Raw genomic sequence first — 27,783 nt, forward strand, 5'->3', positions numbered from 1 at the left:
GCGGCTGCCGACCATGGCCCGCAGCCGCTCCGCTCCCTTTTCCCCTTTCCTCTCTTTCCCCTTTCCTCCCGTGCCCCGGCTGGGCGAGTGATGGCCCGACGGCCAACCCATACGGCTACCCCCCGGCACGCACGCCGTATAAAATAACTCACCAGATCTCCTGCGGCTGACAAAACTGCAGAAGAGACAAGGTAACACTTTAGGAGCTGCCTATAAATTAGGTAGACATAATTAATAATACATATAATATAATATATTAATGATATGGATAATATACATTAATATATAAATACCTCACAAATAATTCAGCGTGTTTCCATTTCATCAACAATCACTGGCCAATGTATTTACTTTATGGTAAGGATTATACATTTCATTATAAATGGCTTGCTGGGCATGTCAGCAACTTTTACATCTCCATTCACTTTATTATTAATGGTTTCCTGAACAGTAACGGCATAATAATGCACACAATGCAGCATGAATATTTGATGTGGCATCTATAGTCTCCCATTTATCATTTATAACAGGCTACAAAAACATTATAAAACATTTATTACAAATTTATAGATCACTTTATACTAAAACAAAGTTGTGTTATAAATACATTATTAATCCTTTATGCCGTTTATAGGAATCCCTTGTAATAAGGCCTTAGCATATGTTGCTGCACAACCGTAACAAGAACGGCGTGGCAAGGAGGAAATACGGCACGGTGAGCCTGCTCCTGAGTACTGGGTGTATTCTGTGAAGGAAAGCATAAACATCTGCACTCAAAATTAATCAGACTACCAAGGGACCGATCAAAAGAATTGCTGGATTAACTCAAAAATTGTTGTTTTTTCCCCTCCTTCGAAAAAAATGCTTGTTTTCTTGCAAGTTGGAAACTTGCAGTACTGGAGCCCTGAAAGCTGAGCTGTCCAGCTTCTCTTCCACATCACCTTTTCATTAGATTGATAAAATCTGCATAATTTATGAAAAGCCAACTGCCTAACGATGGGCAGCCCTTCCCGTCCTCTGTCATCAGGTATCTTAGGGGCTGATGAGAAATAAAGGGCATGCAATGGGTGTAGAAAATCCATTCGTGGGGTTTCTTTTTCTAAGTCCCAGAGACTGTTTTGTTTAGCAGTTTGCATCCCCTCACTGTGCTTGAAATCTACAGCACTAGAACCAAGAAGAAAATGATGTTTGAAAATGAAGTTGTTGCCAATTTCTAGTAGTATAAATAGTGAAAATCAGCTTCTGAGCTCAGCTTTGACACAGCTGTAGTTACCCCTTTCAGATTTAATGGCCCAGCTGGGGCAGGGCCCAGGGAATGATGTTTAGTTTTTTAAAAATGTATTTGTTTAACATGACAATCTGTCTCCTAACAAACCCGGTTTAATGAGTCGATGCGGTTAGTCCCTTCTCATTACCTTGTGCTTTGGGAAGGGGCAGCTGGGGCTGGGTGGCAAGGGACACAGACCCATGGAGCGAAAAGCCAGGCTGGACTCGGAGAGCAGCTGCCATTTTCTGTATATCACAGGCCACGACGTTTCACCTCGTTCCTCCCTGCACTGTGCCTGGTCATGTGCGTTTGACCGAGACAGTCGTATCAGAAAGGCATCCAGGCTTGCAGGCACCAGAAGAAGCAACTATTAGTCGCTGGCTCCAAGCCGTGTGTCCCAAGAGAGGGCTAGGTTGGAGGTGCAGCCCTGGGTACACCAGAAGAATCAGGTCCCTGTTCTACGCTAAAGTGATTAAAATGACATCGCTGAAGGCGTTCGCTAAAGCAGTGACAGCATTACTACTGGCCCAGTAATGGCTTTTCAAAACACCAGCATCAGCGACTTGTGCAGTGTTCTGAGTTGGTGATTAAGGAAAGCTCTGCGGGAGTTTATAGCTGTGATGAGTCTTTAATGCACCAACAGGTGAACTAACAAGCACTAGAGGGATGAACGGGGCAGGAAAGGAGCAGAGCTGCCTGTGCAGCTGCCTACCCATTACCTACAACAACTATTCTCCTAGGATGTTCCTCATGGGATGATGCTTACAAATCCTTACTCTGGATTGTATTTTTCCCTTCTACATCTTTTCCTTGGAGAAGCTTTGTATGTCCTCAGCCCATTTTATGGACCTTGCCTGCACTCACAGAGCTTTTCTCAGTACTGCTGGGTGAAATTTCCCACCTGTGATGCACTGCCAGTTCCTGGAGCAGAGCACATCCTGCAAATGCAGTGCCTGCTCCTCTAGATCCCTTTCCAAGGCATGTTTGGAGAGCAGCAGTCCACAGATACGGAGTGATTTATTCTTCTTAACTTACAGACACTTCTTCTTTTCTTTCTCTTCCGTAGTCCTTTTCAGGTCTCTTCCTAGATACCGAACTGCAACAGAGAAATACTAGAAACACTCAAGTGCTTTCTGATGGTTGCTATGACTAGTGGGGATCACTCTCTGCCATTACCTCTTAAATTTATCCTGGTTCGCATAAGCAGCAGCCCGGACTTTAAATTTAGTAGACAAAAAAATTTAAATATATGACTAGGACCACCCTAAAGCCCAAAGAAAAACAACCAACATTTGTTAGCTTGAGGACTTGAGGGAAAGAGTCAATGCTTGATATCAGACAACGTGGGGCCTCATGAAGCTGTGAATCAAGTAATGCATTCTTTTTCATAAAAGAGTGCAACATCATCAAGGAAAATCACGTCTTTTAAGTGTTGGGGGAAATCAGCTGATCAAATTGAGCTACTTCATAATTTTGCTGCAGGCTGTACACAGGACCGTTCACTCCCAACAATAGGAACTGTGTGTTGTAGCCAAGAGCTTTCATACGTTCCCGTGCCAATGGCTTGGATTAAATTGAGGGATTCAAAACGAGAAGGAAAAAGTATGTGTCTCATCAGTAACATGCCTCATCAGCTCTCTCTTCCCAGAAGGCAGCCAGGCTGACTCCACAGAGACAGAAAGGCCCAAGCCAGGGAAAAGAAAGCCCCGACAATTTCACAGCTACTCACACAGAAATGCTTCCGCATGATGCCCGCCTCTCCTCAGAGTCTGGCTAGTTTGACCTGCAAAGTAGCAGAAAAAACATTATTACAAAATTCAAGTCTGAACACGAATTTCCACTGAAAGAAGATTAAAGTGAAACGTGAAGTTACAGAAAGAGGCACTTTGGTAAATCCCTCCACGACACATGCCTCAAACTCATAAATGGTAAATCTGCTATCCTAAAACCTCAAAGGACCAAAACCAGTGGGCATCAGAGCAAAGTGTGTCCTGTCACCCAGGTATAACACAATGTCACATCAAACAAGAAACAAGTTTCTCTCCCTTGTCTCTCCTGCTTGCTGGTAAGATGACCTGCCAGCTTTCCTGTCCCCCAAAACAGTGAGGCGAGGGACAGGCTAGAGGCTAATGTCAACATTATTTCCAGACAACGAGGATGGGAGACTGCTCACATGCTGCATCCTACACACCAGGTGAGAAGGAAAAAAACAAAGAGGCCATAAATAGCTGCTTGGTGGGTCACCAGAGAGCTGAAAGCAGCTCTCCAAGGGGATTTGGGATCGTGTTTGTTTCAGAAGGTGACCTCCCCTCCTCTTCCCAGCAAGCTGAAATGGGCAGTGGCAATTTCCAGTCTTTGCAATTCCATGGCAGAACATTTCCTCCAGTCCTTCAGGAGTGGCAAACTTCACCACTCTTATCAGAAAGTGAAAGTGAAGGTGCTTTTTGCTGCTTAAAACCTGTTTGGATCACGAGATGATTGGGTGAGGTGACCCATGTCTATCGTGCCATCACCATGGGAGCGGGAGCTGGCTTGGCTGCTTTGAAACGCTGTGTCTTATCAGCAGAGCAGAGTTTAAAGCCTGGAAACTTGATAATGTTTGTTAGTGATTAACAATGTTAACATGCTGCAGCAAAGAAGCACTTTGTCTCTTCCAAGCTTGTTGTGGACACAAATAAGTGAAGCCTCCATTTCTTGGCGGTGGGAATAAATGAGGTCTTGTTCTTGTTTCACAGGAACACAAAGACACTTGCTCAGCTTATTGCTGACCTCCAAAATCCAGCTGGAACCTCACCCGGAAAAGAGACCAGTGCTTACCTCGGGTCACTAACTTGATAGTAATAAAATCCTTGAGACTGCAAAACTTTAAAGGCCAGAACTTTCCACTTTTGTGCTGAATTGATGGGAAAAAATACAAATTGCCTTGTTTTCACTCAGACCAAACCTGAAGCGCCATGTGCTTTATCTGGGGGAGAACAGGGGCTCCCACAGGAAGTCTATAACAGTACAAAATTCAAACTCTCTCTCCCCAGTCCTGGCCTAGCCATGTGAGCACTGAGTGGTCCTCCGAAGCCATCAGCACCTGCATGTCCCTGTGTTGCTGCCTGGGTGGCTGCACTGGGTGCAGAATGGGGGGACAGCCTGGTGCAGTGACAATACAAGCCCTGCAAGACGTGATAGATGTGGTTCAAGATGTCCTACTCACCCTGCACTGAGTGCCCTTAGACGTCTCACTCCTCTCAAATGAACTGTGGAGAGCAAAACCATAAGCATCACTTTAGATTTTAAACCTCATTATTGTTTTTTAAAAAAGAGAGAGAAAAGGAGGTAATTTTATTACTCTTATAGTATGTTTTCCATTATTTGCATAATTGTTTAATACTAATAAGACAATTAGCAATTCTTACAGCTTAATAATTACTCAGCAATGACTGGCCTATTGTAGTTTAATGAATTTTTTAATTGTTGCTGGGGGTCTTGATGTTCTTTTGGCCACTATCTTCTTGTGTTAGAGATGCTGTTCAAGAAAACAGGGCAATACCAGAGGCAAGACACCCCCAGCTACACGGGACAGGCAGATACATTATTATAAAGATCTCTCGAATTTAAAAGGAGGGGAAAATGCAAGCTCTATATTCTGCTGCTTTAGGGCTAAACTATTTAAATGCACAGAGAGGCAATGCAGAGATTTAAAAAACAGTCCACCTTAGGCAAATGCTACCCCTACAGAAGCCAGGCTACTTAGCTGGTGTGGGGTGGACTTCGACATTCCCAAAGCTAACAAAAGGCTTTCCATTTTTAGCTTTTAGTGAACAACTCCTCAAGTTAAGCATGAATCATACTGTCCTGAGCTGTGGTATGGCCAGAAGGAAGTTAATCGAGGGCAGGCAGGGCCACAATTGTGTTTGTCACTGGCCGAGGTCATAGATGAGGTTGGCTGGAGGAAGAGGATGGCGGGGCCCCAGGAAGCTGTCCCAGGAATAGACTTCATGGCCCACATTTATACACAGATGATAAGTAATGGAGATGGAGTTTTCCTCTCCCTTTTTTGTGCGAGGCTTCTTGCATGCTGCTCCTTGCAAAAGGCTTCTCTTTCTCTACCCTTCCTCTTTTCTAATGGCTGGAAAAACGTTGATGCCTTTAACCGTGAAATCCCATTTCTTGACTGTTACCTGTATACCTCTCCCTGCATTTCCACTGTTGACGCAGCAGATCAGGCAGATTTGCCTCTGAGCTCAGTGTTGGGATCCTTCCAGTTTCCCAACATCAAGCATGCCCCAGAGGCAGCTGCCACTGAGTCAGGCATCTCCCGTTTAGTCATGCCCTGCTCGTGGCCAAACTCACGTGGTGCTCCAGGACACCTCTCTCGGTTCCTGGGCTGCACAACCCTGCCCAGAACTGGGTCAAGCAGCTGTAACCCTGCTCTGGGGCATCAGCACGTGCAGGGCCATGCTCCCAGCCACACCAGGCCTGGCAGGAAAGGGGTCAGGTTAGAGATACCCACTTGTGCCCAGCCAAGGCAGTGAAGGTCCACAATGTGCATGCTGGACAAGTGTCTTTCTCCCTCCTGAGGCTGCCACATCTGGGTCATAAAACCAAGAATGTTTAGATCACAGGTCATAAAGACATTTGATCCTTGCAGCAGAGAAATAGTTTGCCATCACAAAAGGTGCCTGGTGCTTGCAGGGTATGGAGGTGGGACCTTATCACCTCTGTGGGAAAGCAGCTGGGCTTTGAGAGGACCCAACATGAATGCCATCACAACGTAGGTGAGGGGGTGTCATGTCACCTCCTCCCAAGCCTTGGCTCTCCCTCTGCAGCCTGCCTGCACCATGCCACCATGTCCACCCAGGCATGCTGGGGCCTGTTCCCAGCTGGGATTCAGCTATTCCTGCATTCTTGTCCTGTCCTTGCCAGCTGGTGCTTAGCAGAGGGGCCCTGCAGCCCCTTGGCTGCTCCAGGACTGCCCAGCTCCTCCTGGGCGCCCTTCACTCCCCAGCACTCTACCACCTCTGCCCAGCACACCAGCCGTGCAGGCTCCAAAACAGGGCCAGCTGAGGCACAGGGGTTGTGCCAGCCCTGCTCTGAGCTGGGTGCAGCCACAGGATGCTGAACAGTTTTCCGTTCCCCATCGTGCCTCCCCTAGAGCTGGGATGGGATTCCCAGTGTATCCGAGGAGACTAAAAGCCTCCCCCCACAAGCCAGTATTGAGCACGTTCCTCAGCCCCATGTGGACTACCTCAGACACCAGCCCTGGCAGCCCATGGCTCTCCTAGGAAGCTCGATTACAGCAGATCATCATAGAGAAGTATCTAAGGAAGGATTCTGCACCACTTTGGGATGTGTTGTCTGGAACAGAGACAGGAGCAGTGATTTCCACTGCGTTGAGTCACGGGGGACCCACAGGCTTAGCCAGGAATGACCCTGCAAACCTCCTTACCACTCCTCCTCTGAGCAAGGCACCAGCTCTCCTTGAAGACAGAGGAGATGGCCCCAGTCCCCAAGAGGAGCCCAGGAGACCAGTGAAGGATAACACTGTCAGCTCAGCAGGGATGGGAGGAGAGAAGGGGCTCAGCCAGGCGGAGATGAAAGTTACAGAGCACTGATTAAAAGGCAGGCGAGCGTCAGGGCATCAGTAACGCCGTCGCTAACTGTTTTAGAGCTGTCACAGCTGCCTTTCCAGACAGGAGGGACGGGCTCCTGCCCCAAGCTGTCTCTGCACTGCCAGGAGCCTCTTGACAGCCCTGATCTGGTTTTGGTGATGTGCTTCAAGTGAGGGCAACCTGCTTAGCTCCACTGGGTCCAAGCAGAGGGTGGCAGCAGAGCAAATGCACCATGGGAACCTTCAATATAGCAAAGAGGAGACAAATCAACAAATCGCAGATGATGCTTTTTGTATTGGGAGATCTATGGGAAGGGCCAGCTCTGCAGAGTAACTTCCACCCACGCTCCCTCCCTTTGAATTTGTTTCCTGATCTCCCAGACAATTATTTCTGCTGCTGCTGCTAAAGAGATGCTCCTTCTACCTTCTCAGACACATATCTCTTCACACTGCTCTGCAAAACCTGGCTGTCCTGGTCTGAGGGATCATTAAGTAGTTCTGCCAACATCCAAGCAGCCCTTGCTCCTCCTAACCAGGCCTCCTGGAGCTGCTCTCCTCACAGCAGGCATCACCAAACAGACAGTAGAATTTGGGGCCAACCACGCAATTTGGTTTTGCCCATAAATGTTTTGAGATGCAATCCTGAAGCAGGATTTCTGGAAAGCCTCACCTGCAATGAGAATCTTCACCAAAGCACCACTACTTTGTTTGACTTGCTGTGTTCATGTGGCAACAGTCTCGAGACACTTTCCTTGCTCCTTGAGTCAAAGTCCTATGAAAAGCCCTTTTCTAGCCAGTCCCACAAGTTCCTAGCTGCTCTAGGCCCACAGCAGCACCAAAAAAACTACCTCCCTGCTCTGACAAACTTAATGATGTCTGATAAGGGACTAAAGTAAGAGGAGCCAGTAATCTCACTGGGAACCCTTTAGACAGGCGTTAATCCTGCTGCTGTCACCGAGCCCCTCAGGAAAACCATTTCACTGACTTGATCTTCTTCAGCTGTTCCTCCACATAATTTATATGTAGCTAATTGCCACAGTAGTGACTCCGGATGCGAAGCAGATGCTGCTGAGGAAAAGAGCATGTTGCATCTTTAAGTGATGGCTCCCATCTCTTTATTTAAAGGCAAGGCTCCTTACACTTGATGAGAGGTTCAGATCTCTCCCTTTTCTTCTCCGTCTCTCTGCAAAGCCAGCCGGACATTCATTCCTGTTTTGACACATTAGCAAAAGTGCTTGGATGTGGCACTCTTCATCTGCAAGAATGGACAATATTTCTCCAGCCGGCCACTCATGAGGTCATAACTGTCCCCACCACCAGTAAGGAGATACAGACTTATTTACAGCTATCTATAAAATTCCTCCAGGATCTTTGTTTTTAGAATACTACAAAGAACAAGTGGAGTGCCAGAGGAACAGAGACAAACGACATGAAAGCAAACCGGTGACTAGAATTAAGTAAGACTGGAGAACAAGCACATGTGGCGGTTATTTCTCTGGAGCAGAGGGAAGTAAGACACCTCCTTTTCTGTTCTCAGATGACAGCTGGCAAATAGGCCATCACAGCTATCAGCAGACAAGGACCAGAGATCGGTGGCCAGAAGAGTCACAGGGAAGAACTGGTGGATCCCAAAGAGGAAACCCAGCTGCTTGTTCAAAGACTCCAGTGTGACAGCAGCCAGCTGCTGGGATGTTTGCAGATATACCAAGAAGTCTGCTTTATTTGTTTTCAAATAAAAGTTTTCTAAAGAATCTCTTAAAAGTTGTCCTGTCAGCAGTTGGTGCTGACCAAACTCATCTGTTATACCCCACTGACCTTTCTAAACCTCCTTCATTTCCTGCATATCCAGTAAAAGGCCAAGATAGCTCCGCAAGCGTTTGGCCATGGAGACAGGTCTTTCAGAGATGCTTTGTCTAGAACAAGAAGAGGCTGAAGAACAGGGAGAGAGGGATGTCCTGCTACACCCAGGCAGCATAGAGCAGAGAAAGGCACAATGGAAACAAAAAGAATTTTAATTAAAAAAGAAAAAAACAAAACAAAACACCCACCCCCAGAAAAAGTGGTCTCTCCTCCTGCACAGATCTGCATGTTTCCTCCAACACAGAGAACACAGAGACTTCAAGTGCAAGGGCCAGCGTTTCCTTCTGCTCTCTCAGCAGCTTTACCTTCTCAGAGAGACAAAAAAAATCCGAACAATAAACCAACAGCCACTTCTCAAAACCCCAGGAAGAAAGTGGTCCCTGTTTGGCATGGTACAATGTTTAGGAGATTTTTCTCCCACAGTAATGGCATCTTAGCCAGAAAGTTCGATCTTCGCCCCTTTCTGATCTTCCGTCAGCACACTATCCTTTTCCAGCACAGTCTGGCCTGCCACATCACTCCTTTGATCCACCAATACATAGGCTGAAATACACTGTCTTCTTACAGGGCTTCAATGCAGCTGATGAGTCCATTTAAATTAATTCCTGTGGAAGCGGAGCTCCCAGAACCACGTGTTCATATCATGGCCTCCATGTGCAGAACCTTCAAGGCCTCTGAAATCTGAGAGCTGGTGTCGATCTGGCCGTACATCCCCACCAGGAAGGCTCTATGCAGTAACACTGCTGCGTGCTCTGGGAAAGGGAAACATAGTATGAGGACTGAGCTGAGAGGTCCAACAAGCAAGCAAGAGCAATCCACCAAACAAACACTGGGATGAGCATCTGCAGCTGTGCAATTCTCTCCCTCCATAAGAACATGGCACAATCCACCCTCCAATAGCTGCATGGGTGTATGATCGCGTGAGGGATAACAACTCGGAGAAAACTGTAAGGAAACAAATCTACTTCAAGGAAGCCTCCCTCGTCTCTAAGACAAATCTCCCCTGTGATGCTCAGACCAAAGCAACTATTGACAGAGATCACCCATGTGTTTGATGGCCTGCTCTAGGCAACACTGACCCTTGGCAACTTCCCAGGGAGGCTGTTACCAAGCACACAAGCCGAGCTTTGATCCTTGTGAGGCCAAGCACGCACCAAAGGTGGCAGATATCAACTTACCTTGGCAAAGGAGGGTGTATTCAGGCAGGTTCCTCAGTGCTGTCTGCACCACCTCAAAGTCTCGGCTGCCAAGGCAGTACATGAAAGTGGGAAGGAAGTCTGCAGCAATGCTGGGAGGAAAACATGATCACATCAGTACAGTTCAGATCACCATCAACAGGCGTGCAAGATGGGCAGCCAGTGCCCATCAGTGACCTGGGATAGCCGAAGCTCCAGTGGTCCTCACCTGGGGTTGTTCTGAATGGAGCGCAAAGCCAGGCTAAAGGCCAGATTTCGGCACGACTCCTCTGACGAACTCATCAGCTTCTGTAGGTTTGTCTGAAAGAATAAGCACAATCTCCTCAGACTTACATTACTACCCCTCCAGCACCAATCCAGCCCAATACACATGCAGCAGGTACTGGCTGAGCCAGGAAATCCCTCTCTGTAAGAAGGATTATCCTGGTTTTGAATGCTTTAAAGCACCCTCTGTAACCTTATTCCACGCAGGACAGCTGAGTTTTCCCCAGGCTGCAGAGTTTTGACAGAGCTGTTCTGCTCTATCCTTGCCCCAATACCAGGAAGAGGACAGGGGGTTAATTCTTCCCCTGACGTAAAGAGAGGTTGAAGTGGATGATGGCAGGCCCAGTAAGCAATGGAGGCAAGATGGCAGGGAAGTAAATACTGCCTGCTGTCAGAAGTACTGAAGATAAATTTCTCCTAAGATGCTGCAGCAACCACCCAAAAAGTAGAGGAAGGGTAGTACTTAAGCTGGCTGTGCAACACAGACTCTGGTAAAAAGAATCTCTTCTTTCCAGCAGCAGTTTGAGACACTAATACTTACAGCAAAAAAGGAGAGGATTTCTGGCCTCCGTCTGGACATCTCATCAATGTCTGTCAGCACCTCCAGGATGTCTGATGGAAGACACAGGTTGGAAGGGGTGAACTGAAGTTCACTGAATCCAGCAAAGAATCTTTTTCTTTTTCCCTACAAATCCCATCTCCCAAGCAGTTAAGTTTTCCCACCTGCACACAGAGCTAGAGTAATAAAGGCATTTCTTCAAAAAGGAAGAGAACAGGTAGGCCACGTGCCAGATCAGTGCATCCCAACCTGCGCAGGCAGAGGTCACCAGCACTATCATGCCATAGGCAGGGGGAAGAGTGGACTGGGGTGTGAAGTTTCAATTACAGGACACCTTCTACAACTGAGAGATCTTCACTGAAGGCCTCTTTTAAAAACAGTATCCAGGCAGGACGACTTCTGCCTGTTTCTAGTGTGGAAGGAAAACTGTCACCCCCATATCATAACTTAGGTCTGAACATCAGACATCTGTGATTTCAGAAGACCTTTGGAGAAGAAGAATGTTGTTCCCATATGCCAGTTTAACATGATTTTCTTCCATGAAGGCCATTTGAGGATTTCTAACAAAATCCTGCTTCTCATCAGTTTGGTATTTTAGCATCAATAAAAAAAATGACCTCCCTATCAGCATGCCAGACCTGGCTCAACATGAACTGCAGCACTCCTTGAATTACTCCTATCTCCCTTACAAGATCTTTGAAGAGCTCAAAAGCAGAGGCAGTTGCAGCACTGCTGAGCTAAGCCACAACAGTAGCATAGGAAGCCTCTGTCACAGAACGACAGAAGGTTATGGACAAGTTCATCCAAAACAAAACCATGTCCTAACTGCTGGAGACTTCCAAACACAAGGAAACTAGCCTGTAGCTGACAGATAAGGAACAGGGTTGGTTTATGTCTTTTGCCCTGTGTCCTTTGTACAGTTCTGCAGGTTCTCACTTACCCTCAACTGTCTGGCCTCTAGAGAGCCTCTTCATATATGGGGCCATTTCAGCTGGTGTGAGAGGAGTGAAGAGAGACACACTGACGAGGGGAAGAGAGCCAGCTGCTGCTTCATCTGAGGGAGGGAAGAGAGAGAGAGAACAGGTCACTCCTGACAGTCTCTGCAGTTTTAACAGGGAGACAGGTCCAGTATTCTCTAGCAGTATAGTGGTTTATCATGAGCCAGCCAGCAACACTGTAACACAGTTCCTGGCTCTCACAGTCTCTAGTCTCACTGCACCTTCTGGTACCCCTCAGCTGATGCAAACAGAAAGAACCTTCCCAAGCTGTTTTAATACTGAATAATTTTCCCATGCAAGCTGTAAAGAGTGGAGAAGTGGATGAACCCTTAGGGTCTCCTCTGACAGGTCAATCCTTAAGCATGGCTGAGGAAGGTAAAATCCACAACAATGAAACTTGCCCTTGTTAAGAGCTGTTCTTCTGCTCCCATAGCGATACCACTGACAGGAAAACAAATTAACCCACTCCAGATAATGTTTCCAAATTGCTGAGTATACAAGTGTCATTCTCCACTCTAAATACCCTTTCGTTGGGCTGTTAGGAGAACAAGCACAGCATACAGCCCATAAAAGCATCTGTGCCCCAAAACATACTTCAGGTTCACCAGTTGGAATAACTCTTCCCCCGCACTCAGACTCACCATCCTTCTCTTCATCAGAGCCCCTCTCCAAGATGCCAGTCTTACTAGGCAGACTCAGCCCAGCCAGGAGGGACTTCAACATTGCTAGGTCACTGTTGTCTGATGACAGGTCACTGGAGAAAGACATGGCATGTTTAGCTTTCAATAGCAATAAGGGCATGAGGACAAATAACAATACATACACGTACACTAAAATGAGTAGTTTCTCGGAAGCAGAAACAAGAGTTTTTCCTTTCACCGTGACTGCAACACAAATGCGATTTTCCCTGTATATGCAGGTGGGACCCTGCAGCCACCACTCAGGGAAAACACCCTCCTGCTGGCCCTCTGGAAATGACTGCTGGGCACTACAGTGGCTCAATAGGATGTTTAGGCCATTATGTGAGTTGAAATCATTATCTGACTCCTTTGGGCTCAGTTTTCACCTGGAAAAAGGGATATACTGCTCATCTTAGAGACTTAAGGGAGTTAAGGGTGAAAATATGCCATAATAGCTATTTTGTCACATCTTCTTGCTGTCTTGTGTCTGATCAGCTCACGGAAGCCTGACTGCACAATCTCTCCATGAGCTAACCATGGGCTAACTGGAGTAAGGAAGCTTACTGGAGTGGATCTGAGTGCTTCTGCAAGAAGGAGACAGCTGCCTGGGCATTGCATGTGATGTACTTGTGGATAAACTGGACAAACTTGCTGATGAAGGCAGCCAGGTGCCGTGAGGATTTTCTGTAGTTCTGCGAAAGATCGAGAAGATAAGAGTTAACAAAAAAACCCACAGTGATGCACTGCCCCATTGTTCAGCTTCCTGAACTCCTACTTCCTCTTTAAGCTCTTCAAGGTACTTGATACACTTTTTTGTTCTTGGGTATATGAAGGTTTTCCCTTCAAATGGGAGAAAGCTGGACTGGCCCTGTGTTACATGAGCGTCTCCATCTAGTGGCTGGCAGCCCGCACAAGGAAGAGGAGCAGGGACTTACCAGCAGCAGTCGGATGAAGGACAAGAGACAATCCCATAGTGCCGCCTGGTGCTCGTTCTGGAAGACCTGGGGCTGGAGCAGCTCCAGGATCCCCAGGACGTGGATGAAGAAGGTCAAGTGGTTTTGCTGCCTGAACTCCTGAAAATTGAGGTGAACACGGCCGTGCAGCAGTGCTGCAATCATTGGCAAGTGCCTGAAAAGCCAAACAAAAGAAAATCTAGATCCAGCCTCTTCCTAGAAACAGTTACACATTGTTACACCTCACTTTCTGGAAGAAAGCCTCCCTTATCCTCCCCCAGAGTTCTGGATTTGATCCGTGTATCCATAAAATGAGCAAGCCCCATTTCCCACCCATAGTCTGTTCTCTAGTCTCCAAGAGGACTGTTTCCGTACAGACACAGCCAAAACAGGTGCTGCCTCATTATAAGGGATATGACTTTGCTGCCCGTTCTCTTGACTTTTGTACGTGGATGTGGATTCTGTCACAATCATCACGATTGCTGCAAGTTTTCTCCCCTGCTAGGGCAAGGGTGGATGCTTTTCAGTGAACGCCAGCCACACAGAGGGTGAAAGGGAGAGCGGTACCTAAGAAGTAGGATGGGATGAGCCACAGCTAGCTTCCTGCAGGCCATATTGGCATCCCACACACGGCTTTCTGATGACTTGGAGTCACTGGTGTCTGCGAGAAGGTTAATGAATCTGTGCACCAGGGCATCGAGCTAGAGAAAGAGTAATGAGTAAACAGTTAAGAAGTTTAAAGCACAATCAAGCCCCTGGCTTTTCAGCAGTGTTTCCCAATTTCTTTCCGACTACAGAGGGGGTTAACAGAAATTATTTTCAGGTAAAATCTGAGAGCAGATGCAATGTTCCAGCTGGCACAGGATCTGAAGTCCACAGTCCCTACAGACATCAAAGCAGGATCAGACGCCTGCACACTTGTGCTTTACAGAAGCCTTTGGCACACAGAAACTTGTGGAGCTTGTACTATTTTACAGAAGGACACTGCTAAACAAACCACAGCTGAACGTTCTGCTGCTGAAAGTGCAGGCAGGGAAGGGGCAACAGAAAAGCAAAGTAAAGAAACCAAAGTGACCCAGGAAGCTTTTGCCAGTCCTGTCCTTTTAGACTGGGCATCGAGCTAGCATCCGCTCTGGGTACACAACTGGAAAGGGGCTTTCCCATGCCTCTAACTTTACCTTGCAAGTGCTGCTGTCTCTGGCTCCTTCACTGGTAAGAAGCATCTCAGGCATAGGCACAAGGAGCTCGGGTAGTTGCAGGTATACCTGAAGCAGAAGGTCCTGGCAGCATTTTCCCACAGAGCTGAAGGAAAAAGGGAGAGGTCAGCCACTGGCTGCTATGTTAGTTCAAGCAAATGTCCCAGACCCATCGGATTAGTAACAGCCTTCCTGCATATGGCAAACAGACCATGTAAAAGAGCAGCCACTGCAAATCTGAATCAGTATTTTTTAAGTCTTTGCTTCTTTTGAACTACTCAAATCATTCAGTCTACAAGGATCCATGCATAGTCTGTGGGGATCCATCATTAGGCCACCTGGAGTCAGAACACTGCAGTTACAAAGCGGCACAGGACAGAAAAGCTCTGCTTAAGTTTCCAGTGAAGAGTTTCTGCACATGGTACTCGTGATCATTCCCATCCCAATTGGAAGAGTAGTCAGAAGCACAACGATTCAGACTAGCCAGCTTGTTCTCTACACACCCGCCCTGGCATATTCTGCCCTGGGAGGCAGTACCATGCAACTGCAACGGAGGGTACTCAGTATCTTTTTTACCTCCCCACCACAGTAAGGGAGGTGGAATTAGGTTAGTTTTTTTCACTGCCACAAACACACCATCCTCCTGTTCTTCCCATAGTGCTAACACAGCCATTAGGAAACAATCTAGTCTCCATCCAGCTTTGAGAGCAATCGTAATGATCAGAAGCAGGATGCATGACGAGCAGTGATTCAAGGGATGAGTAGACAAGAAATCCCATGTTAGGAACTGCTAATTAAAAATAACCATTGACTTAAAATAAACCAACAGACAAAAAAATCCCCAAAACCCAACAAAAAACATGGCAAGCATTTTGTCCTGAAGTCCTAAAAGCAAATGGGCCTTGAAATGTAATTTTAAGTCATCTTCCTGGTCCAAGTACCACTTAAAATGATAAGTTAACTACAATTAGAGTAGACAGTGCTCCCCATTTGCAACCTTACCTACTTCCCCACTGCTGGATGCAGCTGGTCAGATACTCCGTTACTTTTTTGATGCTCTCGAGGTCCCCATGAGAACAACTGAGCAACAAAGGCAGTCGAGACTGGATGAGTGTGCAGGAGGCCTCTTCTGCATTCTGGTATCTGGTTTCTGCTTCAGCCAGAATCAGCTCCACCATGCTGATCAACTCTGACGCCTTTAGGTGGAGCACAAATTCCTCACGGCGCTTCTGTAATGCAAGAACACCCAAAATTCATCCAAACTGAATCCATAGATCCTTAGTTCCTTCTAGTCACACCTTCCCCAACTGGAATGGAACATCTCTTAGAACAAGACTTAAGAACTGCCCCATATCTAGAGCTCCAAAAGCAAACATCACAGCCCCAAATGAAACCTCATTACCCCTCTTTTACTTCTGAACTCATTTACTTTCATCCCAGCATGTGGGATGGGTCAGAAACCATAGTTCTGTCACCAAACCAAAGAAATTCCTCTGTGGAGAAGAGATGCAACCCTTTTTTCTTGGTAAAATGGGACTTATCCCATGCTGGGTTTTAGCTTCCTCACCACTGTAGCCTTGTGCCCAGATGTCTAACTGATATTGTGGCAAATGCTGCAGAGGAAATGCCAAGTGGGCATATATATGTGTGTTCATATCAGTTTTTCAGACTAAAAGCTGCCACTGTAATATGTAACACAGCAGAGAAGCTAAGTAATCAGCTGAGGTACAGGCAGCAAACTTGGCATGCTGCACCTGTATCACTCCAGCCACCTCTTGGGCCGTGGAAAAAAATCAGGCATTGTGAAAGCACTGCCTCTTGCTCCATCCAGAGAGGAACCTTGGAAGAACTGAACAACTACCTGAGGAGTTCTTTGGTCCCTTCCCTGCCAGATCCGAGGAATGTGAATACAGGCCCACAAGAAATCCAAGGATGCAGTTGGGTCGAATCTGTCAGAAGACAAAAGAAGACATATTTGCAATTAGAGACAACACAGCCCTCAGGCACCACACAGATACATGGTAGCATCTCTAAACATCATGAGTACTGTGAAGAAAGAAACATCTGCAAATGTAAAAATAGGATCCATTAAGTCCCGAGAAGGGGTTTGGTTCTGTTCCCAGATTATGACTAAATATTTGTTGCAATAAGAACAGCACAGGGCATGGAGCTGAACAAATGGCATTCAGCAAGAGCATCGTGGCTACATGGAGTCTTGCACCACAAGGCCAGAAGTCGGTCATCAACATAAACAATTGCTACAATCAGACCAGTGACCTTACTGTCCCAGCGTACAGAACATCCTGACCTGGCTGTTATCCTGGATTGCAGAAATTAAAGGAATTGTTAGTAAGCGAGAGATGAATAATAAAATAATAAGCAAACTGAAATATTGCTAGCTTTAGAAGTATTGCCAGTTTAGTCATGTCCTGAATTACCACTATTAGGTGTTAGCATTTCTTGGTCCATAAGCGTAACAAGTTTAAGCAAGAGCAGAAGCTGAGAATCAGGGCTGCTCCAGAGATCAGAACTGGGAGCCTGATGCCAGGAAGGGGCTTAGAGAAGGACTGGTAATGGAGTTTAGTACAACCAAAAGATCCAGCTGAGCCTGCCCAGGTACAGAGACTGCCGTCAGTTTGCTATCCAAGCCATCTTTCAAATCCCATGTTCATAAAGATTAGCAACAAGGGCAACGCTAGATGGATTACCCAGCAATTAGCACTTCCTGTTCAGAACACAGCCAAATCTTTACGTGCTGCTTCCATCAACCAGCAGGTAGTATTTATATCAAGGTACACAAATCAGCATGACTGAAATCAGCAAAAGCCTTCTCACAAAGCCTGTTTTTGGCTGGACTGCATCTCCTGGCAGATGCACTGCGGAACATGGCAACTCTTGTTCTCAGCTTCTGGTTGTTCTCTCTCAGACACAATGAGTCACCCAACTCAAAACTCCTTGCTAGGCCCAAAAAACAAGACTCACCTTTGCTCCCGGTTCCTGCAAAGCAGAAGCCTGATGCACTGGTGCAGTGTGGTCCAGCTGGACTGATGAGTGAGAAGAGCCAAGAGATACGGGCGGAAGGAGGGCACCTGGGACCCTGCCTGAAAGGACCAAACGAGGAAGAGATGTAATAAACAGATCCTTGCTGCGAGGTGGATGTAGGAGATACTACGTATTTTACAGAAGGATAACAATCCAGGCATGCAGACAGCACAGAAGACAACACGTAGATTTAGGATTTTAACTGCGGTACTTTCTTAACAGAACATGGCATCAGCCATGAAGTTGGGTTTTAGTCTTAGCTTTGGCATAGCACTTCTGGGCAAGCTATTTATCTGTCTGCAAAAACATCAATGAAAACACAGCTGGCTGGGATGTTACAGGACTGTGTTCTTCTGTCATGCACTTTGAAGTCCTGAAAAGAACACAGCTGAGGAAATGAAAAGGTAAGACGAAACATAAGCCTTGCACTGAGAAGGATGCACCCGAATCCCCCTCCTAGTCAGCCTGTACTGCTCTGGAACTGGTATAGCAACACATGGCAAAACATAAAACTACTCCTTGCCCTGTTTCTAGGTGCAGGTCAGTCCCACAGAAACGTGCTTTCAGCACAGTAGTCTCTCTACCCAACAACTCTTACTTTGTTCCAGGAGAACAGTAGCTTCTGCTGGAGATCAGGGCAGCTGCTGATCACCTCTGGGTCCAACATCTCCAGCCAGTCATTCAGAAGACCAGAGGAGGGCCCTAGCCAAGCTGCTTCAGTACTGGGGAGAAAACAAAGCCAATATCAGTGGTAATGTCATGAACCCAGACTACCAATGAATTCCCATCATTGCCTGGGTCACCTGCAACCATCCAGCTCCTTCACTGGTGTTTCTTCTTTGTCCTGGAGCAACAAGGAGCTCACCACAGCGATTGGTTTCATGGCAGGAAACCTGGCAGTGGTCTCAACAGTAGCTGAGAAGAGGACAGTCAGGAGTTCCTCCAAATACGGAGAGTGAGTTTCAATCAGACCTTGAAGGACTAGCAGAGGGAGAAAGATATCACTCGTTAACTTCAGGATATGGTGAAAGCTATGGAAGCTTATAACAGTATCATGAAGGCAATCAGTCCAGCATTCCTGAGAGACTGGCTCAGTAAGGAAGAGGGAAGCCATTTTTATCTGGGATAGAAGGCTTCTATTTCTCATTTTATTAGTGGAAACCAACAGTTTGCTGAAAGACTTAATCCCAGCCCCAGATCACAGCTTATAAACCCACATACCAGTGCGGGGGAAGGAGGTGATACAAAATAGGACTAAGTTTAGATCAGTTCACATTTTCTGATCCAGGCAGAAGGCAGATCCCCACAGCCTGCACAGTAGGCACTCCCTTGCTGGGCTGGAAGTTCAACCTCCTGCTGCAACAGGGAAGGAGAGCAGAAGGACAGCCATACCTTTGCTGATGAGCTCTGGCTCCACATTACACTTCTCTCCTGATTTCAGGGTTGCAATGATGGCACGTACCGTGGAGCTGATCAAGTCAGGGTCACGACGGAAAGTCAGAGCTTCTGTGAGGTGCAAGAAGCCACCTCGAACTGCAAAGCAATCACAGCATTGGCATCGCAGAGCCAAGCCAGCCCCCACACCAGGCTTCCTTCTACAGATGCCCCATACAGCTCCAGGGCACAACTCAAACATACAAACACACTACACTCTACTGCCATTTTATTCCCACCAAACCCCTTGACAGCTCTCTGCATGTTACAGCAACATGTGGCTAAAAGAAAACTCTATAACCACAAACGCATTTCCATGCCTAAGCTCTTGGTTATAGACTCCTCCTCCCACCAGATAGCAGATGATAAACAACTCTACAAGTCATGATGTGACCTTGTTCCAGAGGCATTCTTGCAGGCTCATCTTTCAGGACTACAGCTAGTACAGAATTCCTGGCCTGAGCAATTGAAAGTTTTCCCTGAAAGTTCTGCTGTGCTTGGTGAGATGCTACCAGGTGTCTACTGCACATGCACAGAGCTAAATCACTTGTCTGCATCCTCATGGAGTTTATATAGCACAGTACAAAACCTCTCTTCGCTACTCCTAAGCGTACCTCTCTAACAGGCAGCGCACTCTACTTCCTGCTCTGGGCGCAGTTTTGTCTCTGTCCCTTTTTTGACCCACTTAGTCCACTCTGAGTCCCGTAAGCTGCACAATGCCAGTACCGTCACTGATCCTGTGCCTCGAGGAGTACTGCACTGCAAAGGCCTTCAGCTGAGCACGTAGAGGACCATCTTCCACTGCGGGGTTCTCCAACCACTGCAGCATCTGCATGAGGACTTTGAAGAAGAGCGAGGAGAAGGCAGTGTCTTGTGGCATGCAGCGCTGAGGAGTGCAGCAAGAGAGGTTTGATTAATACACACTTCAAGAATACAAGAAATATAGCAGGAAAGACACAGATAGTGGCATATACTGCCAAGAATACATAGAGCACACCTACTCTGTTGGACCATAGCTTACTCAAATCAAGGCAGCAGCTTCTAGTCTACAAATGCAAGGCAGAAGACTAAGTCACACAGAGTACCTCTCCTAGTATAACTAAGTGTAACTTTGTGCCTTCTTTCATCATGATGAAAGGAATGAGATATTTCATTGGATAAACCTCGGCCTACTCTGAAGATTTCTTTAAGGAATTACAGACTTCAGCTCTCAAGTTGTCTGCAAATGCCTTGCAAGACATGTCCAGGCTACAAAACAGCACAGACTACAGATCCCAAACCAACAGAGACCCACAGCCTGAAATCCACAGTGCTGCACAGTTACCAGACTAGGTAAGGTACACCTAACCCTGCATGTAAGTCCCAATTCTCAGCAGTGCTATGCTAACGTGGCCAGCCTGCATCCAGTGCGTATGTCCAGGCAACTTGAGCCCCTATGTGTTATGCTCCCCAGGCTACATTTCCAGTATTACACAGGTAGAGGGTCTGCACACAGCAGAGCAGATACACTGCAGACTTTCTGTTCCCTCCTCATCCCTCTTTATTAAATGCTACAAAGATTCTTGTCTTACACCACTCACCTGATACTGGTACAGCTGGCGCATCAGCGGGCAGGAGATGAAGTGGTTACAATGCATTGCCATCACCAACGCACCGCTGTGCGGCGAGTTCACCAGTGCAGCTATTGCCTGGAGAAGCCGTGCTGTGATCCCGCTCACTTGTGTGTTCCCCTGGCGAATGCGAGCCAGTTCCTGCCCCAGGGCCTGCTGTAACGCCAGGGCAAGTGGGCGCAGGTTTGAATTCTGCCATCGCGGGTCTGGATTTAGTGGGAAAAGCTGGTAGGATACAGAAGGGAATAGGTTTATGACAGCAAATGAAAGGACTTGCTATACCCTAAATATCCTGAGGCAGAGGGCTGATTTAACTTGTACAATTATACTAACTGGGGGCTAACTGGAACCTTCTGAGACAGCTTCCTCAGTATTTTAGTGCCTGGTACAGGAACACACGCAGCATCTATGCAGCCCCAACATGACTATCCACACTGACACTGTGGGGAATCACCATACTACCCAAACACACGCAACCCACTTGGCCAATTAATTCCCTGTAGGCTCCTTCTGGAGTCAATGGAGAGAGGGAAGCTCTGCAAGAAGACATGCCAGAGTGCAATGCTGTTTGCACACAGCTTTGCTGCCAAGGCCCTGCGAGTGTTTCACAAATCCTCCATCCGCTGCCGCGGGTAAAGGCACTATACACAGAACAAACAAGGTGCAGAGACAGTAACGCGCTAGTAGGCACTGACAGTATTAGGCACGACCAAAAGCCACATCATGTTTGAACCACAAGAAAAAATCCTTCCAGTATCAATTCCACCAGGCTGTAATGGCACAGTCCCATTGCATGCCAGGCTTTCATATTTATTGCCTACAAACCCTGTAGGAGGAAGGGGTCCAAAGATCTAAGCGTAAGGGAAATAGATTTTGTAAAGCTGCTGAAAGGAAGCAGCTGATCAGCTAGTGGTGACACTGTTACCTGCAGAAAGATGCCTGCTAAATCATCTTCTGGGCCCAGGACCCGGACCTGGCTTAAGGCCCGGATCCGGCTCTGGCTTTGAGAGTTCTCAGGACTAGATTTTGACCTTGCAGTCTCAGCACTGTCTGCAAGAGGAATAAAAGAGAAGTAAGAAAAATGCCGTTATAGTAGCTAGCATCTGGAGCCCCAACACTGGATCACTTTGGGCTTCACAGTCTCTAACTACTGAGTAATTCAATAGCTTTTCTCTCAAGGCCAAGCAAGACCTGTTTTTCCATATCACTCAGAACAACTCATTGCAGTAAACTCAAAAAATATTGGAATTTCTCCCTTCACCAGGAGCAAAAAACTCTAGCAAGGACTGGTGTCTAACTGTAGTTTGCTGATACTTTGCAACACAACCCCTCTGAAGGCAGCTTTTCCTGTCCCTCTCAACACCAACAGAGGAAGGAAGTTTGGAAAATGACTGATATTCAGAAGCTTAGGCTATCCCAGGCAGTACCTCGGCGGGCTGGTAAGGATGCAGTGAGCAGGGAGTGGAAAGTCTGGCCTCCTGTCGCTCCTCTCTCATGTTGAACTTCCACAAGGTGAGCCATGTAGTCTGAAAAAGGACAAGACATGAACATATCAGCACCTTGACTTCTTTAGTAAGGCAGGACAGGATTGGTTGCTGTTTGCACAGCTCCCTGTTAAGGGAATTTGATGCTCATATGGACTTTATCAACATGATGCTTTTAAGCCTTGTTTTTTCCCAAAATTACTTTTAGACTCTGTACAACCCAATCCAGAAAATCCTTCTTTAGTTCAGGAAATACAGCCAAGGGCCATCCAGACAAGCTCTAGGGAGGTGTCTGCAGTGACAACAGGCTGCCGAAGCAAACTGTGCGCAGTTTGTTGAACTAGTTTGGATTTTTCCAAGGAAGTCACAGGAGATACTCCTGAACACTGTTCAAGAAAAAGTAAAAAGCCTAGTCCACCTCATATGAAGCTCTTACTCTTGTCCATGATGTTCTGCTCCAGCGTCTGCGGGTCATGAGATACTGCCTGATCCAGGTACTGCAGAAGTTTGCTCATGCTGGAAACTGGGATTCCAAAGGACTGAACAAAGAGAAGCAGCTGCTGGGGCTCCAGGTCCTGCAGGGCTGAAATACAAACACTGAGTCCTCAGACCTCCAAATTGCTCACACAGGGTCATCTTTATTACCTGATCTTTGTGCTGTTGGTTCGACAAACAGTGACACTTTAATGACAGGGCTGCAGAGAGCCTTAAGCCAGAAGTCTGACAGCTGCCTACTATGTTTCCTTTGCTCTGCAAATCATTGCCTTCTTATTGCATCTTCCAGTTAATTCACTCACTGGCTAATTTGATCTTCTGTTTAATTTGATCAAAACCTCAGGAACCCAATCATTCGTATTAAAAAAATAACTTCCACCCTATCTGTTGATGGCTGCAGGCAGGAATTATTGAATAATTCAATCACTGGCTACAGAGAGCTGTCATTTAATTAGTAAGAAAGGGACAAAAGCTCTGAATACCAAGAAGAAAAAGAGCACTGATGAACCGTGCAAGGACAGAAGTAACTACAGGTATAGCTTACATCCTTCAGACACTGCTCTCCACATTGCTAGCACACCCTGTCCTATGGAAGCAGGGATGTGCCTGTTGTCTGGTGACTGTGTAGCTTAATTCAACCTGAATTGTTGTAACAAAGATGGGATCTCATTCCAAGTCCCCCAGTTCCTTTAATATACACACAGGAAGTGGAATAGCCATACAGATTCTCTCCCTACTTCAAAAGTAATAGTCACTCTCTATAAAAGCCAGCAAGATTCAGCACTTGGATCACAGCAGGAGGAACTGCCTTCCACACTGCAGTAAGGAGCTTTACCAAAAGCACCGACCTTCTCTTCAGCCTCAGCTTTCACTGGGTTCTGCTCTTAATGCTGTGAGGATTAACCTGTGGGGTCTGATGGTTAGCGAGGTTGTATTAGTTCTTGAACCTTTGGTACATGAACTACACATCATGGCTGAGTAAGGAATCACTCTGGGACATCCCATAACATTCCCTGCCTGGCACCAGCTCATATTCTGTACATCTGTTAGACAGTCCTAAGGGACACAGCAAAGTATTTATTGTATGTTTAGACTGTGACTATCACAAAATCCAGAGACACATTGCTTTCTAAATCCAAGCTCCCTGCTCAGCTGCAGCATCCGCAGTGACTGAAGGCCCCCCCCAAAGGTATCCAAGTAGGATGGCTGGGCACACAGAGGACTCGAGCCGGGAAGCCTCTCCCTTTCCTTTCAGGAAGGTCAGAAACACCAACAAACACAGGCTCACCTGCATCCACAAGACGCGGGACTTCAGAGCGGATCATACGCAGCTTTAGCCAGTCGGGGAGTAGCAGAGCCTCCTCTGAGGTGTCAACCAGAAAAGCAGTAGGAAGGGGCTTTTTCTCCGGAAACCATATATCCAGTAAGGTATAAAAATCACCATCCCCTGCTTAAGAGTGGTTGCAAAATTATCTCCCATGTTCATAAGCACCTGGAACACCCTACCCTTCTGTATATGAATCAACAGACCAGAACACTTTCTTGTTTAAAGGTCAGACACAACTTGGGAATAAACACTATCACGTGAAAACGTGGACTGCAGATCTGAGTTCCCAGTTCTCACACTACAGTAAGTCTCAGTCCTCCTTGTTTAGCAGGGAGGGACACACCATCATTTTAATACTTCCTGCTGTCTGCAGAAGACAAAAAAATAAGCCTGCAAATCCTTCACTCTGTGCAGCAATATTCTGATAGATCCTACAGCTACAAACAAATATTGCAAGGGATAAGTCTGCGAGTAGAAGGATTAACACCAGCCTGACCTGTAAGGAGACGGCAGACAGAGGAAAGGCTCTCTGTATTGTCCATGACCCCTTGAATAAATCTGAGCACACTTCACTAACCTTGAGATGGCCCTAATGTCAGGAGAATAACCATGGCATGAACCACAAGGATGTGCATAGTGGCTGTTTCCCCACTAGTCCAACGAAGGAACACCTGATCCTGGGACTCTGACTGGAAAAAGGCAGAAAAAACCCAGGATGAACAAAGGTGGGGAGAGAAAGCAGAATGAGATCTGTGAGATGCAGGTAAAAGGAGAACGGACAAATTTGGTCAGACCAAAGTTCTGCTTAGCCCAGTATCCCCAACCATGGCCATAAAAGATATTCAAGGAAAAGTTAAAAAATGCTTTTTATGTACACGTACACTTGGCTATGATATTGAGCCAACCTCCAATTATTTTCAGATCAGGGAACTGTCAAACCTGACATGGTTTCTACATACTCAGTAACCCACAACAGGCTTCTCTTTTGTTAACTTGTCTAGTTCTTCTACCTGTTTGAGAAAGGAAGAGGGGCACTCACCCAGCTGTACACCTCCTCGCCCTCCTTACTCTGGCGCATCCGTTTGATGTAGCGAGAAAAGATGGAGAGAAGAGCAACAAGCACTGCATCTGATTCAGCACAGTACGAGAGCTTGGAGAAGAGGTGAGACATGATGGTAGAGCGCTCTACTATGAGTCGGGCTACGTCCTGCAAGGGGAGAAGATCCATCAAGTCTTTACTGATGTTGTGGTTTAACCTGGCCAACCACTAAACACCCCCCAGCCACGCGCTCACCCTCTCGCACCCCTGAGGGATGGGGAAGAGAATTGAAGGAGAAAAGCGAACTCCTTCGTGGGTTGAGATAAGAACAATCTAATAATGGAAATAAAACTAAAATAATGATAAAAATACTAATAAAAATGCAAAGAATATATGATAATATATAAAAATGATAATAATATATACAAACGAGTGAGGCACAGTGTAATTGCTCACCCCCTGCTGATCAACCCCTGGCCCATGCTGGCTAGTGATCCCAAAACAGAGAAGTCCCAAAACTGCAACCTGGAAGAGCAAGAGCCCCAAAGGGCACTAACTTCCTGGATAACCCTCATCAATACTCCGAGTATGACACTGCATGATACGGAATATTTCATTGGCCAATCTGGACCTCAATTCTAAACCTAAGCTCAAATCCTAAGCTAGGACTTGTGGGTCCATTGCTCCGGCCTTACTCCCTCCCAGCTTGTTGTGCATCTGCACACCGGCAAAACATGGGAAGCTGGAAAGTCCTTGATTTCCTTAGCAACAACTAAAAACATCAGTATGTCATCAACATTCTTCTCAGATCAAATCCCATACTAAATCCCAAACACAGCACTACTCTAGCTACTAAGAAGAAAACTAACTCTATCCCAGCTGAAACCAGGACAACTGAACAACACAGCCAGGTCCTCCTGCTTCATCGCATCACATTCTCCAGTTTCCATCATCAGCCCAGCTAACACCACTCTGGAGATCAACGTGCAGAGTCAAAAGTAGAACCATCACAACAAGGAAAACGCCAGCGCTTTGCACACATCTCGTGATACCCTACAGTGTCCCCAGTTGTAGCACAGCTGCACTCTGATGCATTCCATTACAAAGTGACCATTTACCTAGTAAAAACCTGCTTCCTCTGAAGAAACAGATTACTGACTCTTATTATTTAACTTTCTCCATGTATCTAAAGAAATCTATGGAGTTAGAAAGAGCACATGAGCCTCTAGATCCAAGCATCGATCTCCAAAAGACTGTTACGAAGGATGTAGTTCAATGGACTTAAAAGCAATGAAAAAACACACCCAGAGATAGAACAATGAAAAAAATCATTGTTCAAAAAAAAAAAACCAAACAAAAAAACTCTCTTCTTAAAAAAGAAAAATAATTAGAAATCAAGTTTTGATTATAGGAGAGCGCATATCCCACCACTAAGGTTCCTGACTTCCCATTCTCTCCCCAGTTACATGTGACTGCAGGTTTAGCACCTGCTTACTTGTGAAACACTACCAGGTGGTGGGATTTCTTTCAAACCACTGTTCGCTCTTGCATTCCACGTACCATCTGAGACGGGCTGCTGGACTGGAAGTTATTGCTCCAATATCATTTCATGATACGAAACCAAAGACACAGGTTGCCTTCCAACACACACGCAGAAACACCAACACAGTTATCAGATTCACATGCTCCCAAAACACTCATCCTGCTGGTGCAGCATGTCACATGCCTACCACAGTCCCAGGATATGCCAGGTCTCCCCCCTGCAAACCCTCTGGCCTAGCGACCTGGCCTCTCACCAGAGCGAGGTCATTATGCTGTCCCTGCTCCTCCACTGGGGCATGCTGGGAGAGGTACACCAGGTAAGCACTGATGGTCTGAGGATCTGTCTCCATGTGGATGGCCTAGAATGAGAATTCCTCTCATTAGAAATCAGAATTTAATGAAAACAAGCACCAGCATAGGAAAAATTCTTCTGCGGGCATATAAACATGTCAGTATCGTGCCCACACACAGTTTGCTCAGGTTTGTTTTAGCATGAGCACAAGAACAAGCTGATCACTTACTCCTTCCAGCTACTAAGACCTACCTGTTGCAAGGCAAGAGCTGTTGTTGCTCTAACACTGTCAAACAGTGGCAGCCTCGGGAGGTCCCTCAGCAGCCACTGATATCCCTGCAGCAGTTCAGAATCGCCCGAGTCTTCTTCCATGGGGTGATCTTTCTCCTCTCCATCACGCAGTCCCCCTTCTGACAGCACCAAGGACAGGCCCTGCACAAGTCACACACACAGCTGTTGTGTTTGACGCCACAGCTGGACCACTAGTTCAAACGAGTGAATATAACAGAAACAAGCTTTGAACATCATGGAATGATCCAAATGCAGCACACAACAGGCTCCACATCTCATATAATGTGTTTGCCTGACAGGTACTCTGCAGGAAGTTTCAGTCTTCTGTAGGCATAATTTTTGTGAGCTTTCTGCAATTTTTATTGCCTTGACTATGCTCTAGAGTACCAGACATTCACTCATCTACATCCCCCACAGACAACAGCTGCTGCCAATTACTCCACAGAGCACATGATCTGCTGAGTCTACACCTGAACTTCACAGGAAACAGCAAAATCCAGCTCTATCTTAAGGAACGTACTACTTGGCTGTTGAATAAAGGCGGCTCCGGAGCAGCAGGGAGTAGAAGTGCATTTGATGGGGTTTAGAGATTGAGACAAGCTACTGAAGAAGGATGACATGAAACAATTTTGCTGCGCTGGCTCTGGACTCA

At 46.6% G+C, this 27,783-nt stretch overlaps 1 protein-coding gene across 1 annotated transcript in view; it reads right to left on the minus strand.

Annotated features, from left to right (window-relative positions):
• Positions 1–158: 158 nt before the first annotated feature.
• The window catches only part of INTS1 (integrator complex subunit 1), a 38,587-nt gene continuing 10,962 nt past the window's right edge, over positions 159–27,783 (minus strand). The window contains exons 22-50 of the mRNA XM_086622566.1: positions 27,093–27,272; positions 26,803–26,907; positions 25,007–25,174; positions 24,545–24,656; positions 23,929–24,090; positions 22,582–22,728; positions 22,089–22,187; positions 21,587–21,711; positions 20,632–20,886; positions 19,778–19,937; positions 19,010–19,150; positions 18,421–18,598; positions 18,216–18,339; positions 17,558–17,676; positions 16,437–16,524; positions 15,578–15,804; positions 14,558–14,681; positions 13,947–14,080; positions 13,362–13,554; positions 12,991–13,118; positions 12,388–12,500; positions 11,689–11,802; positions 10,731–10,801; positions 10,134–10,225; positions 9,908–10,017; positions 8,918–9,481; positions 2,997–3,050; positions 2,169–2,363; positions 159–210 (exon numbers count right to left, since the gene is read on the minus strand). Coding sequence (XP_086478692.1) covers positions 9,366–9,481; positions 9,908–10,017; positions 10,134–10,225; positions 10,731–10,801; positions 11,689–11,802; positions 12,388–12,500; positions 12,991–13,118; positions 13,362–13,554; positions 13,947–14,080; positions 14,558–14,681; positions 15,578–15,804; positions 16,437–16,524; positions 17,558–17,676; positions 18,216–18,339; positions 18,421–18,598; positions 19,010–19,150; positions 19,778–19,937; positions 20,632–20,886; positions 21,587–21,711; positions 22,089–22,187; positions 22,582–22,728; positions 23,929–24,090; positions 24,545–24,656; positions 25,007–25,174; positions 26,803–26,907; positions 27,093–27,272 — 3,585 coding nt within the window. The 3' untranslated portion in view covers positions 159–210; positions 2,169–2,363; positions 2,997–3,050; positions 8,918–9,365. The remainder of the gene's footprint in view (positions 211–2,168; positions 2,364–2,996; positions 3,051–8,917; positions 9,482–9,907; positions 10,018–10,133; positions 10,226–10,730; positions 10,802–11,688; positions 11,803–12,387; positions 12,501–12,990; positions 13,119–13,361; positions 13,555–13,946; positions 14,081–14,557; positions 14,682–15,577; positions 15,805–16,436; positions 16,525–17,557; positions 17,677–18,215; positions 18,340–18,420; positions 18,599–19,009; positions 19,151–19,777; positions 19,938–20,631; positions 20,887–21,586; positions 21,712–22,088; positions 22,188–22,581; positions 22,729–23,928; positions 24,091–24,544; positions 24,657–25,006; positions 25,175–26,802; positions 26,908–27,092; positions 27,273–27,783) is intronic.

Source organism: Tauraco erythrolophus, chromosome 17 (assembly GCF_009769465.1).
Source record: "Tauraco erythrolophus isolate bTauEry1 chromosome 17, bTauEry1.pri, whole genome shotgun sequence".
NCBI lineage: Eukaryota > Metazoa > Chordata > Aves > Musophagiformes > Musophagidae > Tauraco > Tauraco erythrolophus.